Genomic DNA, 16,475 nt, shown 5'->3' on the forward strand with positions numbered 1-16,475 from the left:
AAAATTTCGGAAATAGCATCAAATATTAGAACAAGATTAAATTTGTTCGAATTGGTCACCTTGGCACGGATTATGGCCTTCAAAACGGTCACACGCAGCCCGAATGTTGCTCTGCGGTATTTTGGCCCATTCCCGGTGAAGCGCTTGCTTGAGGTGATCGACAATTTGGTATTTTTTAGTGCCAACCTTGCTTTTAAAAATATTCCAGACACAATAGTCCAACGGATTGATATCCGGAGATTTTGGTGGCCATTGTGCGCTGGAAATGAAGCGAGGAACCTCATTTGTAACCATTCTTGGGTGGCGCGTGCTGAGTGCGGTGGTGCTGAGTCCTGTTGGAATGTCCAAGGTCTGTGGCCAAAATGTCCTGAGTGTCTAGGGCTTTAATACACCCTCCAGAATATTTTCGCGATAATATTCGGCATTTACTCTGATGCCACGGTCGATTAATACGAGCGGAGAGCGACTATCTGCTGTTATGGCGGCCCCCACACCATCACCATGGCCGGCGCTTGAGTTCTGGTGACCAACCGAAGGTGCACATTTTCAGCTGACCTCTTCGGCAAGTAAACACACGATCATATACAAACTGCTGGACAACGAAGGAAACCAAATTCGGCAGTTCATTACTTTCGGCCAAGCGAAGCAATTCTTTAGCTCTATTGATTCTATTTTCTTTCTGTTGCGGTGTAAGTTCTTGCACTTTTTGGAATTTCAATGGCTTTACCCAGAGCTCATTTTTCAATATTTGCCGAATGGAATATTGCGATATGTTCTGCTCACGAGCCATTTTTAAGCCACTGCGACTCGGGTTTCTATCACGTCGCTTCTTTACTTTTCGAACCATTTCTGCTGATGTTGCTGTTTTCTTCTGTCCACTTCCTTGACATCGAGCGGCGTTACGAGACACAAAAGAGTTATTCACATTTAAATGCTGGAGTGCTCTAACGATAGCCACTTGTGGTTTTCCCGCCTAATATAAAGAAATCACACTATCACGCCTGAATTCCATCACGAATAACTTTTTTTCTGGAAAATTCTCACCAAAATGCTTTTGTACGCTTGTAAACAATATAATGAGCTGTCACCGGAATAATTTTAACAGCTGTCGGACGAGTGGCTTTTAAATGACAGCAGTCTGAAGTTGGTTGCAGTTTTTCTGTAATATTACGATGTGCGCACCAGCCAGCCAGGCAGACGGACACCCATAGATTGACTTCAAATATACTGAAACTAGTTTGGTCCAGAGAGAACTAAGGTCCAAAGTCGTTATTTCGTTGAGGAAAATAGGAAAAATCGCTGTCCTGATGTGCATCGTATTTTTTTTTCTTTAAAAAAATATCACTGTCCTGGGTTAGAGCGTAATTTTTTCTATGGAAAAAATCACCGTACTTGGGTACATCCTAAATGTTTCTATAGAAAAAATCACTATCCTGGGTGCTCCGTAATTTTTTCTATAGGAAAAATCACTGTCATGGGGTGCTGCGTAACTTTTTCTATAGAAAAAAATCACTATCCTGAAAGACAGTTGAATTTTTTCAATATAAAAATATCACTGTTCTGGAGCACAGCGTGTTTTTTCTATAGATAAACCGAAGTCTCGGTTGCTGTAGATTGTTTATAGAAAAAAACATAGCCCGGGGAACAGTGTAATTTTTACTACAGAAAGCCTTTTCCCTGTAGGGATTACCGAGCTTTTTCCCCAATACCATGGGTTTTGTTTTTATTTTACCTCTAATTTCGCGAATTTATTTAGTTCCTCGTCCTTATAGAAAGCATTACCGATATTCATTTACTTTTGTTTATATTTGCCTACAATTTTGTTTTTTTTTTTATTGTTATTATTATTGCATATATGCATTTGCCACCTAAGAGACCGCCAGACCACCTTTATTTTACTTTGCCATTTTTTTCTGCTTCTTTTTTTCATATACAATGTGTGAATATCTCAACTAGATGTGACGTAATTTCGATTACATTACCTCACGTAGCCACTGTCTGCTGCTATTTTAGCTTCAGAAAACCTGTGGTGGTGGTTGTTGCTGAGCACCACGTTTGGGCGCCACATTTGTTGTTGGAGTCATTATGAAAAAATAAAAAATTAAAGCCTACAAATTTGCAGATATTTGTTAAAACGTGGAGATAGATTTTTGGCTGCCCAAACGTATGTTTTTTGATAATATTATTTGAAAACTATAAGCAGTTTTGTGGAGTCCCATTTTATTCGATCAGATCATCCTTATCAGTTTTAGAGACTTGTGAAGCTTACAATTTTATTTTACTATAAAGACTTCTATTATAAAGTCTAGAGACCAAGCGATCAAATTGCAGTGGGGCTTCGTTAAAATTTTTCATAGTTTTTCATACCATGAAAATTTGGTTTAAAATTTAAAATTTCTGTTACAATCTTAAAAATACCGAATGTAGCCGTATATTAGGGTCTATACAACGACGTGGACTTTTGTCATAAGCTATTACAATATTTAAATGCGAAACTTGACAAAAAAACATCTGTTTATAATGTAGCTAAAATCGTCAAAATACCGCAAATAGGGAGGTACCATGGGGATTATAAAACGTGGACCTGCACAGACAATTTTCTGGCATAGGCTGTAGTATCCATTACGAACTTCAAATACCAAATTTGAAAAAAATTGTGGTGAATAATGTCGCTTAAATCATAAAAATACCGAATATAGGGAGGTACCGTTATATGGGGGCTATACGAAGACGTGGACCTGCACAGACAATTTTCTGTCATAAGATGTAGTATTCATTACGAACTTCAAATACTTAATTAGAAAAAAAAATCTGATGAATAATGTCGCTAAAATCATCAAAATACCGAATATCGGGAGGTACCGTTATATGGGGGCTATACGAAGACGTAGACCTGCGCAGACAATTTTCTGGCATAGCCTGTAGTATCCATTACGAACTTCAAATACCAAATTTGAAACAATTCCGGTAAATAATGTCGCATGAATTACCAAAATACCCAAAATAGGGAGGTACCGTTATATGGGGGCTATACGAAGACGTGGACCTGCACAGACAATTTTCTGTCATAAGATGTAGTATTCATTACGAACTTCAAATTCTTAATTAGAAAAAAATTCTGGTGAATAATGTCGCTAAAATCATCAAAATACCGAATATCGGGGGGTACCGTTATATGGGGCCTATACGAAGACGTGGACCTGCACAGATAATTTTCTGGCATAGCCTGTAGTATCCATTACGAACTTCAAATACCAAATTTAAAAAAAATGTTGGTGAATAATGTAGCTAAAATCATGAAAATACCGAATATCGGGAGGTACCTTTATATGGGGGCTATACGAAGACGTGGACCTACATGGCCCATTTTCCATACCAAAAGACCTACAGACATAATACACATTTAAATAAATGTTTAACAACTTACTTCATTTCGTTCGGAAGATAGAGTGATTTCCACAGACAGATAGACGTACGGACATCGCCAAATCGGCATAGAATTTATGCTGATCAAGAATATATATATATACTTTGTGGGGTCTAAAATGTATATTTCGAGGTGTTACAAACGGAATGACAAACTTAATATACCCTCCATACTATGGTGGAGGGTATAAAAATACCAACTCCATGTGATCTCGCCTCCATCCACTTCTTCTCCTTCTCCTGTCCGAAGAAAAAAATCCAATAATTTAATTAAAACTCGACTGATTGAAATATCTGTGCAAATAATGGCAATTATTGGACTTGGTACTTTGTTGCCGTTTGTTCGATTGGAGGGGGAGGCGTAATATTTTTCTCTTTGGATCTACTGTATTTTGTTGTTGTTGCTGTTATTGTTTTTATTCTTCGTCTTCTTATTGTTCTTTATAATTATCAAAATGTCAACAAAGGGCAACCCAACCAAATCGAGTTTTGTATCTACAACCAGGCAGGCAGGCCAGACCAGGCCAGTCGACTCGAGTCGCACACAAAGGAAACGTTCAAGTGGTGTTATTGTTGTTGCTGCTTCTGCCTCTGTTGCTCTTGTTGTCATTGTTATTTGAGATATTCACGTCAATAACAACAACAACAATAACCTCAGCAAAATAAGAGTAACACAATTCAACAACATTTTTCTGCTTTCTTCCAAGTAGAATATTGTAGAGAAAGTTCAATTACCCTAAAAATTGCTGAAGAAGAAAGGAAAAAATGCATCGCGGTTAGCTTAAAAAAATGGGGACTTTTCTACAGAACAAGGGATGTTTAAAGTATTAAATTTGGGCCTAATTTTGATATATACAGAGGTGATATAAAAACTGCAAAAAAGTCAAACGCCATAGATTCTACAATTTTTTAATTTTATTGAATGAAAGCAAAAAAGGTCGGAAATAGCTTAAAATTTTAGAATAAGTCTAGATTTGTTCGAATTGGCCACCTTTGGCACGAATTATGACCGTCACACGCAGCCCAAATGGTGCTCTGTGGTATTTTGGCCCATTGCCGACAAATCGACACTTTGGTAATTTTTAGAGTCAACCTTGCTTTCCAAAATACTCCACAGACAATAGTCCAACGGATTGGTATTCGGAGATTTTGGTGGCCATTGTGCGCTGGAAATGAAGCGAGAAACAATCTCAATTTGTAACCATTCTTGGGTGACGCGTGCTGAGTGCGATGGTGCTGAGTCCTGTTGGAATGTTCAAGGTGTGCGGCCAAAATGTTTGCGTGTCCAAGGCTTTGATATACCCTTCAGAATATTTTCGCAGTAATATTCGGCATTTATCCTGATGCCACGTTCGATAAATACTAGCGGAGAGCGACCATCGGCTGTTATGGTGGTCCACACCATCACCATGACCGGCGCTTGAGTTCTGGTGGCCAACCGGAGGTGCACATTTTCAGCTGACCTCTTTGGCAAGTAAACCCGATCATTTTGTTTGTTTACAAACTGCTGGACAACGAATGTTTTCCCATCGAAGAAAACCCAATTCGGCAGTTCACCACTTTCGGCCAAGCGAAGTATCTCTTTAGCTCTTTTAAGTCTATTTTCTTTTTGTTGCCGTGTAAATTCTTGCACTATTTGGAATTTCAATGGGGTTACACCGAGCTCATTTTTCAATATGTGCCGAATGGAATATTGCGATAAGTTCACGAGCCATTTTTCATTCAGTACTTTTCGAACAATTATAGTACACAATTCCTGCAAGTACCTCCATATGTCCAGGCACCTCGAAATTGCAGATTTAAGGCATTATCTATTCAGCCAATACCAAATTGTATCAAGTATAGTTCTATTTAGCACTTTTCGTACAATAATAGTACACATGACCAAAAACAGCTCCTATCCTCAATCCCAGATACCAAAAGTGACCTGAATATCAAATTTAATCATTTCAGCTTTATTCCTTCACCTAATACCAAATTTAGTACTTTTCGTACAATTATAGTACACATCACACCAAAACCACCTCCATATCTTAACCGCAGACACCAACAGTGACATCTACATCAAATTTCAGAATATTATCTCTATCCCTTCACCCAATGCCAAGTATAGTACCATTTAGTTCTTTTCGTACAATTATAGTAAACATTGCCCAAAACACCTCCATATATTCGAGCTACACCCTAATACCAAAATTAAGATTTTAAGCCCGCTCTGTTTACCCAATGGCATATTGTACCAAATGTGGTACTATTTAGTACTTTTCGAGTACTTGTAGAACACATTATCAAAACCGCTTCTTTATCACAAATCTACCACAAATATTCGTCCCAAAACAAAATTTTTAAAATCCCAACTTCATCCGTTCACCTTAAACCAAACTGTTACAAATTTAGTACCGTTTAGTACAATTCGCACACTTAGTACATATTTCCAAAACCGCCTGCATGTATCAAATTTACTTTCCAACCTTGATTCTGATACCAAATTTTAATTCAATTCAAATTTTAGCTCTATCCGTCAACATAATACTAAACGGTACCATTTTAGAAGTTTAGTACAATTTTGGAACTTTTCGTAATCTTAAAGTGCGAATTTCCAAAAACTCTTTGGTATATTTATCCTGCACTCCATTAGTGACTTTCATTCCAAATTTCAGAATTCTAGCTCATTTGGTTTGTCCAGTACTTTTCGTAGTACGAATTTCGAAACATCCAGTCTTATCACACACCTACGCACCACGACTCGGCCTCATGCAGAATTTCAAAATTCTAGCTTTAGTCACTTCTGGGTTCAGTTATTTCACTACTTTTTCATTTAGATTGAGTTTTCCACTATTTGTAAGTAATGGGTGTGTTCGTAAGCATTCACCCCTTTTGAGTTGGAGAACTTTTAATTAAATCAGGCATCCTTTCCTTAGTGGGGGTTGACTCTTCTTTATATTTGCTCTAAAACTCTTGGATAGAAGTTTTTCCATTGTCCAACGCCAATCATTCATCGCCTTAAATAAATTACCATTAAACCAATCGATCCGACGATTCCATGAGGTACCTCTCCCAGTCATATGTATTTTCATTGAAGATATCAGCAAAAATCATCCAAAAATTGTAGAAGTGAAACATTGAAGAAAAAACGAAAACAAATGCCTCCGCAACGAAAGCGTTAAAGAAAAAGTTTCATTCTGGTCGTTAATGTCGTTCGATTTTTCTTGACGGTTCTTTTATCAAGTTTCGAATGAATTTTCCAGTCGTCACTGTTAGGAATAACTTCAATCTTTGGCAAGAGTCGATATTACCCTTTCTCAAACCCCGATCGAAAAAATGAAAAAAAAATCGTCAACCGGCCGATCGAAAAAAAATTAAAAAAAAACTCGTCAACCGATCAAAATTGTATTAATCCATTTGACCTGATTACTACGAATTTGGAATTTTTTATGTCCTTCAACTACACCAAGCGACCATAAAATTCTCCACTTTTGAGGATTTCTAATAATTCTCTTCCCCATCTTTATAATAGTTCCTCTCTTAAAAAAATCAAATCATAAAAAGTCAAACTGATGGGAACCCCCGCCTGCCATTCAAAACTAAATCCCGGTCATAAATCGCTGCACAAAAGTACTGCGTACATCGGGTCTTGGTCTTGCATTATCTTCTTATTTTTTACTAGAATGCTTTTACCTACTTGCAGTTAAATAAATGAGCTTTTAATTAAGTGTGACATAAAGTCAGTCAGTCAGTGAGTATTCTGTGTGAAATTCCTTGCATACGCACATTGGGTGGGTGGAGGCCGGTATACATTTGTAAATGTAATGACGTATATCAAATGAAAATATGTAATTCCATTTTTTGCAAATAAACGCCGGGTTACAGAGGTGTCGATTTGTTGACTTAACGAACGCCCACTTTTGATGCCGTTACGCCGCGGAACGGACAGGAAAAAGGATATGAATGAGGGGTTGTTTATATTGGCGGGACTCACGCTCCCTCCCTCCCCCTTGGTTGTTGGTGATTTCATTTTTTGGTTTTAGCGGTGCGGTTGTGCCGGTATTGCATTCATTGATGGACGGCCGAGGAGATGGCAAGAGGCGTCAATGGTGGCTAGACGGACAATAATATTCTGAAATAAAACGCAATTACGATGTTTGTTTATAAAACTCGTAAAACAGCGAGAGATCGGGCGGGGAGAGTGAAAGATCGGGAGCGAAAAAAGAGTCGTAAAAACCCATGGCGTAGAAATTTATAGGTGGGTCAATGTCAATGTCATGCAAAGAGGAATATGTAATCAAGGCATTGTCGGGCACATTGATCTTTTTTCGTATAACAAATTGTTGGCGTTTAAAAAAATATCTCGCAAAAAATTATTGGGTCTGATTGTGGATGGAGTTGCAAAAAAAATCTTATTCTAGCTATATTTTTAATTTTAAGACCTACAGAGCTTGAAGAATAGAGATCGAAAAGATGTTACAACCAAGGGAGAGAAAGATGTTCTTAAACCTGACTCCAGTGCCTATTAGAGAATATCCATATTTTGCCTTCAAATTAAAATACCGTACCAATAACAAAAACCTAGACCCTAGGGGGCTCCAACTTGAAATTCGAAAATATAAGCTTAAGGTCTTTTTCTTATTCCATCCCCTCATATATATTTAAGAAACCATATAACTACTCTATATTTTCAAAATTAATAATTATTTTCTCCTCTTGTTTTGCAGGCTCAACGTCCCGAGAATACGGTTATGCAAGCCCTTGAATCGCTGAATGATGCCCAAGTCAATGATTTTCTTAGCGGCAAGACTCCATTGAATTTGAGTATGCGTCTGGGTGATCATATGATGCTGATACAGCTACAACTTAGCACGGTAAATCCTGTCAACAGTGCCGCTCATCACAGCGGTTCGAATTGCAGCAGTAGTTCCTCACGTACACGTTCCAGTCATCATCATCATCACCATCATCATCGCAGCAGTAGTAGTCGCAGTGCATCGACACAAACTGCCGGTGGATCGACAGCAGCAACAAATGGTGGAACCTCAGCGCCAGCTTCCTCATCTTCCAACAGCGGTAGCGGCAGCGGTAGCAGCAACAACAGTCACCATCATCATCACCACCACCATCATCATCAGCACAATAATGGTGTTAGTGGTGTAGTACCAGGATCCATAGCCTCATCAAATGCTACAGCAGGTGGAGCAGGAGTTGGTGTGGCCATGCCCACTGCCCAGAATGCCAATGCGGTGAGGAAATTAGAAATGGATACAACACAAAGGGTTGTGGGAAAACATGTTACCCCCACCGTAGTACCACCACCATCGACTGTAAGAATGACAACACCATTGGCCGCACAACCACTTCCCACACCAACATCCTCCTCAACGTCTGGTGTCAACGGCGCAATAAACTCCAAAAATTCCGATTTCAGCTCATATCTAAGCAATATTGTCAAGAGTATTGCTATGGCTCAGCCCGGTTCACGTCTTACACCTGCCGTCACTACAAACGCTGCGGCTGCTGGTTCGGCTGGGCAACAAACAACAACTACAAACGCAATTCCCACATCGGCCATTGTGCCAGTAGTGGCCTCGCCCTTCCATACACCCTCCTCAGCTGAGGCTGTACTCTTGGAACAGTCACCCATCAAATCTTTATCAAATTTAGTCTCAAGCCCCATTAAGACCACATCAATTAAACACATTCCCCGTATATCTTCGAATAGTAGTAACAACAACAACAATAGTTCCTCCAATTCCGTGGCCCTTGGCCCACATACAACGGCTTTAAGTGCTAATACTGCAACGGCAGCAGCACCACCACCAATTTGTCAGGATCCAATTGCAGCGAAGTTGACCTCCTGTCTCTGTACCAGACTTAATGGAGGAAGCAGTGGTGCTGGGAATATGGCACCTCATGTAAGCGCCAAACAATGCATTGAAAGTTCATGTATTACTTCACAACAACAGCAACCGATGCCACAATTAGCTCAACAACAGCATCAACAACAACGTACAAGCTCTATAATGACCAGCACACCAAATTATAAATCTATTAATTCCGGTGGTTCAGTTTTGACAACACCACCACCCCCACCCCTAACAAATATTGCCGGCAATTCTTCCTCAGCATCGTCGCGTGCCTCTTCTTCGTCGTCCTCGTCGTCGTCGTTACACAAAACAGCCCACAATGCAATTACCCGTAAGCATCGTCACCATCATCATCACCACCACCATCATCATCATTACCATCACCCTGGAGTACAAACCAGCAATTCTGTAAAATTGCAACCAAATCTCTCCTCGACGTCTTCGTCGTCCTCAACAACACCCCAACGCGGTGGTGGCATTTCCAATGATAGTGGTTTCAATTCCAGCGATGATACCCTAAACATTTCTACACAAACTCCAACAAAGTCCAAACCCACTGTGGCAGCACCAACGCCGCTAATGATAGCCGCTCCATTGGCCTCAAACTCTAACACCACCACACCAATTGCGGCCCAATCAAATCATTCGACACCAACTAGCGCAACGGCCGCAGCCGCCGCAACACCTATTGAACTAGATGAATCCGGCATTGTTTCAGATTCCCGCACACTCGCCGAGGCATCACGTAATCTCACCCAAACACTGCGCAAACTATCCAAAGAAGTTTTCACCAATAAAATCGATTTCTCGGCCAGCGAGGAGACACCGCGCAAAAGTGGTTCCGGCGCCGTCATAGAATCAATGAAAAATCACGGCAAAGGAATCTATTCGGGAACATTTTCGGGTACACTAAATCCAGCTCTGCAGGACAGATATGGTCGTCCCAAACGTGATATATCCACCGTTATACATATTTTGAATGATCTGTTGAGTGCAACGCCACAATATCATCGTGGTGCACGCATTAGCTTTGAGGCTCCATCAACATCGGCAGCTGCCGCGGCATCGGTGGCAGCAGCCAGCGGTTCGCCGGGTGCTATACATCATAGTTCCAGGAGTAAACATGTAAGTGGGGAAAAACTATGAAAAACTATTTTGGTAGGGAAATTAATTAGGATATAAATTAAGTATATAATCAAATCTTGGAGGGTCATCGACTTTAAGGAAGTATAGGAGTTTTTTTTTAGAATGACTATTTGGGTTTAAAATATATTCTCCTGCTATTATATTTGGTAGCAACTAGCATGGCAGAAATATAGTAATTTCGTAGTTTGCCCAGGCCTTCACTACGTCTACATCCCCGTCTCAATTCGGTGATCTGCATAATAGGGAGAAGACAGATCTAAAACCAATTTGAAATAATTCAATATTTGCTCTTGAAATAATTTATGGTAAGGTATCAAGTTTTTGTTTTGGCCATATTTTCAAAATTCTACTCCTCAGTCCGTCTCCTTTTTGAAATATTTTTCATTCTTCTTGGCCAACCTTTTACATGCAAACTCTCTATTACAGAAAAAAAAAAAACAAATCGGCAGATTGGCCGAGTTTGAGTCTTGATAAATACTTAGTCTTGAGTCGATGTGAGGTATAATTGATATCATCAAATGCCCCAAAGTCCTATCAAAGGATGCTAAATTCATGGAAATATACGTGAACTAAGGACGGCTTATCTTTGCCAAAGAGTTATTTCTAGTTTAAAATGATGGAATGAACGAAGGGCAACAAGAGTTAAATACACGTTATTGTTCTGCCAAGGAAAGGAGTATGAGAATTACTGGGATTTCCTAGGCGATAGAAACTTTCAAACCTAGTTCTTCCGTTTTTTGTTAAAATTTTGAAGACCTTTTTGGGCCGTTTGAACTTTTTGTTTCTTTCATATATATTTCCAAGCTCCAAAACGCCACTGGATTCCATTTTCAAGATTTATGTTGAGCAGTGGAAATTTCCCACAAAAAAACCTTGCAACGAATGCAAAAAGCAAACACCTCGGAATCATCTTCGGCCACTAGCGTTGTTAAAGGAGAAAAGTCGAAGAACGCAAAAGTGAGATCTTATCGAACTTTGGTTTGATTTCAGGATGTATAGCTACACACGAGTGCTTTACTCGGAGACCTTTGGTCTATTGTGTACATCCTGGGAAGAATCAGTCGTGCTGATAAGGAAGTAGGGAAGTTTATCTAGCCATGAGATGTTTTTATAGAAGATGATGGGATATATGTCTGATGATGGTGGGATAAATGTCTGAGAAGAACCTTAGAATTTCTATCTTTCACATATCAAATAGCATATTTCTCCTGTTTGATAACAGGTGACATTTAAATATTAGTTGTTCATTCGTCTCTACGTCTTATTCATCCTAATTCTCTGCAGTCAGAACATTTTGAGGTTCGATATACCATATATCTGATACCACAATGGACAGTCAATATGCTTACCACGTTTTTAGTTCCAACCTACTAATTGATAGAAGGTGGCAGATTCTTCTCGACATTACCGGCCAGATATTTTTATATTTCTTGCAACCGGTTTCCAAGTGCCATGTTCTTCCAACTCCTTTAATGAGATAATCTTCGATTCGGCTGGCATAATAAAAAAACCACGTATAAGTGGTTTGACAGTCTCTTTAATCGTTGAATCAATCGACTGGATACCACCTCGAGATACCCATTTCATTCCCCATTATATTGCTATTTTCTGGGACCCAACAAAATTTGATGAGGTCACGTATTTCAAGAAGGATTTTTTGCAGTCAAGAATGACTCTCAATTTGATGGCACTTGACTTGATGGCTCTGGACGCCGCCTGACCATTAACATATATAGCCACTGGTCTTGTTATGCCATAACAAAGTTCTCTTACCATTTCGGCTACCTTCTTGATTGCAAGAATCTCTGCCTGAAAAACTCGGCAGTTATAATTAAGTTGATTTGAGCGTTTAATAATTGGATTTTGACAGAATACCATTTCATTATCCTCCTCGCCTTGACAACGTTAAACTCGACGACTCCATTTACAATTCTCTAACAACACATGGTATTCATTCTGTCTTGTATGCGATGCGGCAGGACTTCATCTCTCAAGGCAGAGGAGTTCCATAAAGAAATTTTTCTATGGGGAAATATATATTTTTACCATTCCCTTGGCACATCATATTAACGAAACAATTAAGGAATTTGTCGAGCAAAGGTATAAAAGGTGACATTTACCATAAAATTTTATGCCGCTTAAATCCTTATAACACTCAAAGAAAGCTTGTCCGAAATAACTTTAATTGTCCTCTCTCATTTCCATCTTTATGTGAAGGCAATGATGCCTTTATAAGCAGACCCTATTTGTTTTGTTTCAGATTTTTTAAACTTCTTTAATATTTTGTCGCCATTTTTTTAACCCTACAACAGGTTATCGATATTAGCTCAAATTGCAATTTTAAGGGAATGAACAGTACCCGAACACCTTATAAGAATTATGCCATGCGCTCAAATTAATCTATTCTATTCCTGAAACCCAATTTTTTGCATTCATGAATCTAATCAGTTTTTCCTCTCCTTTCTCTTTACAGCTTTCATCAAAGCATCATCACTCCTCGCATCCCTCCTGTGTCAAATGCATTAAAACACACAACAATAGCGCTTCCACCTCCTCGTCGTCGTCGTCGTCAATCAATAGTGGATCTAATGGTGGTGGCGGCTCATCGTCATCATCCTCTTCTTCACCCATATGTGCTTATGGCGAATGCAGCGGTCATTATGTTAGCAAATCACAATCAAGCAAAAGCTATCCCTGTTGCCAACCAGATGTGACTAACAGTTCCAATATGGTTACCAGCCATCATCATTCTTCGTCGTCGTCGTCGTCGTCAGCGTCATCATCGCATCACCAACACCACCATCATCATCATCACCAATCCCAACAACAGGTGATGGTGGATGAGCGCAAGGTGTGCCAATGTCGTTATCGCATACACAGTGAAACCGGCGAACGAGAACGCGAACATACCTGCCAGAAATGTGCTACCGAAATGGATAATATGAAAACCAAATCTAAATTGGATCAATTGCGTTTGGTAATGCAACAGCGCAAACAGAAACGTGAGGCACGCAAATTAAAGGGAGCTCCATATGGAGCACGCGTTGTTGGCACCACCAGCACAGCCACGACGGCAACATCGGGTGGCGCTGGTGTTGTAGATGCTGGCAATGCCACCAGCCTCAGTGCTACAAATAGCCCAATTAGTGCAAATAACAATCAACAAACACCAATTAGTGTGGCCAGTGCATCCACAGCGCCCAGTGAAGTATCACCAAATCATATTGTCGAAGAGGTTGATACAGCTGCATAGATTTATAACTAAAAAGAAAAAAAAAACATAAAATGCAAAATACGTTTTGTGTTTCAGAATTACAACTTTTTTTATAGATAAAATATTTGATGCTTATTCTTCTTGATTTTTTTTAAGAAATTAATTTTATTAGAATTTAAAGAAAAAAATTGCTGTTCATCTTTTTTTTTTAATTTTAATTAGTTTTTCTTCGTGTAGCATTTATTAGTTTTTAGATAAAAAAAATAAAATACCTTTTTTTCTCTCACATTACCACCAACAATTACAACAACAACAACGATTACTACTTTACCACAACAAAAATCAAAGAAAATATTGTAAAATGCAAACAATTATTTATACTTAACCACCAGTTTTTTTAAGGCAATTTGTTCATTTTTTTGTAATAACAGGCCTCAGTCCGTGAATATTTTAGGAGTTTGATTTTTAGTCTGCTTGGTTTTCTGGAAAAAGCATTAACACTTCTGCTTTTTAATAATTTTTTAAAGCAAATAGAATCTGTCTCAAAGTTTGACAGAATGGATTTTTACTTTTAGCCTCATCATTTTTTGAAAACAGTATCATTGAACCGTCTTAGAAATAGTTGTAAAATCCACATGTCTCCATTGTTTTAGGTGGAGAAATTTTGTTTTCCTTCGATAACTCAGCTCAAAGAAGTAATAAAGTGCAAAGAATTGCGAATAACTTACTTTGAGAAAGATATGCAACCCGAAAAAATGATGGAAAATTACCAAAATTTTGAGGTTTATATATTTTTTTAATGGACTCAATATTAGGCTACCTTACCTTTATTTGATTGCCTCATCTCGGATTAAACGCTGAAAATATATCTGTTTTATAATTTTTTCTAAAGTCAAGAACCCAAAAATTCGTCGTGCCACGTCATCAGACTCAATATTAGGAAACCTTACCTTTACTTGATTGCCTCATCTTGGATAAAACTTGGAAAATATATCTGTTTCATAATTTTTTCTACAAGTCAAGCACCCATAGTTCGCCATACCACGTAATCATTTCCCGTATGGTTAGGATTCCGAGAGTTTTTACTCAAATGGAGTTTTTTTATTTGTGATTATCAAGAAATTCTGATGACCTTGTTGGCCAAATAGAATATCGTTACTGCTTCTAAAAGTGTTGATATTTGGAAATATTTCCGAGACATCTGTAGCTGAAATTTATGATTGGCAATTTATCGAAAAAATGAACTTATTTTGCAAAATCTAACTAGAGGTTAATAAAATTTAATTAATTTATGTTATGTTTAAATAATTTATATATAAAAAATTGTGTTTTCTTCGGTTTTAACGTCAACATGCCTTTTCCTAATATTTTTGGATTATATCATAAAAAATAATAATAATTTTCATTCATATATGTAGCTCTATTTTAAATGAATTTTTGTTGGATTTTTTTAGCTTAAGAAATGTTTTTTTGGTTTTTTGCTTTATTACTATTAAATTAATAACAACAACAATAATAATAATAGTTTTAAACAACAAAAACAAAAGAGACCTTAAATTTGCAATAATTTTGAAATGGAAACAAAACACATTAATGATGGTCCACAATTCGTAATTTTCAATATTAGATCTGTTAGTTTTTTTAATTTTGTAATTTTGCTCCGCAGGCTGAGCTATTGTTTCTTAAAACAAAACTTCATTCTAATGCAATTTATTTTATTTCTAGAATGAATTTTGAACACATCTGTTACTACTTTACAACTACTTTCTTAACATTTTTCCCCACTGTTTTTTTTAATCTTAATAAAAATATATATTAAAACGTTGTGCGTTATTTTTTTAAACTCCATTTTATTTAAACTTAGTTCAAAACTTTCCCCAATTTCTTTTTCCACCCTTCCTTTCCTTCCCACCAAACAAATAACTTCCCTTACACATATGAATTTTTTGCCTTTTGGTTTATTGAAAATACCAACAAAACCTATAAACTTTAGTTTTAAATTTTAAATAAGAAATAAATACATATATATATTTTTTTGGAAAACTTAATTTAAATATTATTACAACAATCAATCACCAACAACAACTACTACAAATATTTTACAAATAATTTTTATTATTACTTTTTATTTTATTTTTATTTTTTTTAATTTAAAAAAATTTTTGTGTGAAAAATAAAAGAAATAAATTTGTTTAATTGTATTTTTTGAAAAAAAGATCTTTTGTTTTTATTTCATTTATTTTATTTTTATTTCAAAGAAATTGTTAAGTGTTCTCTTCTCCTTTGTCACAATGTTTTAAAATGAAGCATTTTCTTCATGAATTGTAGCATACTTTTAGGCGTTATTTTTATATTTTCTATTTCTCAGTTATTGTTTTTTTCTTTGAAATTCGCTGCGCTTTGTAGAACCCACGGTACAATAAAAAGTAAGGTAGAGCTACCAGCTGATTATAATTTGTTTCTAAATGTGCACGACTCCTGCCAATTTTGTGTATGTATTTATTGTTTTGAAAAATAAAAAAAAAATATTTTCAAAACCAATGATTGAAAGGCACTTTCATTGCGATTCGCGCATTTTAAAAATGAGCAATATATGAAAAAAATGAAAACAACTTGTTGTATATAATTTTGAATGAGTCTGACAGAAAGCGGGCATAGTCCCAGGGCTGTATTTCTGTAGTTTTACGAAGCTGTTCTACCTCCTTATTGTATCATGGTAAAACCTGTTTCTGTTTGACGATATGAAAGTGAATGTGAAAGAAAAACGCCATAAGTTGTTTGGTTTTGTTTATAAATTTAAAATTTTAAAAATAGGGTGGGAATAGGTTTCT

At 37.3% G+C, this 16,475-nt stretch overlaps 1 protein-coding gene across 1 annotated transcript; it reads left to right on the forward strand.

Moving 5' to 3' along the window:
• Positions 1 to 8,129: 8,129 nt before the first annotated feature.
• LOC131802744 (midnolin homolog) lies at positions 8,130 to 15,441 on the forward strand (the record flags this gene model as incomplete). The annotated part of the gene is made up of 2 exons (XM_059123195.1): positions 8,130 to 10,409; positions 12,904 to 15,441. Coding segments are annotated over 2 exons (3,060 nt in total), but the record flags the coding sequence as incomplete, so codon positions are not given.
• Between the last annotated feature and the right edge of the window lie 1,034 nt (positions 15,442 to 16,475).

The sequence above is a fragment of the Musca domestica genome, unplaced genomic scaffold (assembly GCF_030504385.1).
Source record: "Musca domestica strain aabys unplaced genomic scaffold, Musca_domestica.polishedcontigs.V.1.1 238, whole genome shotgun sequence".
Taxonomy (NCBI): Eukaryota; Metazoa; Arthropoda; class Insecta; order Diptera; family Muscidae; genus Musca; species Musca domestica.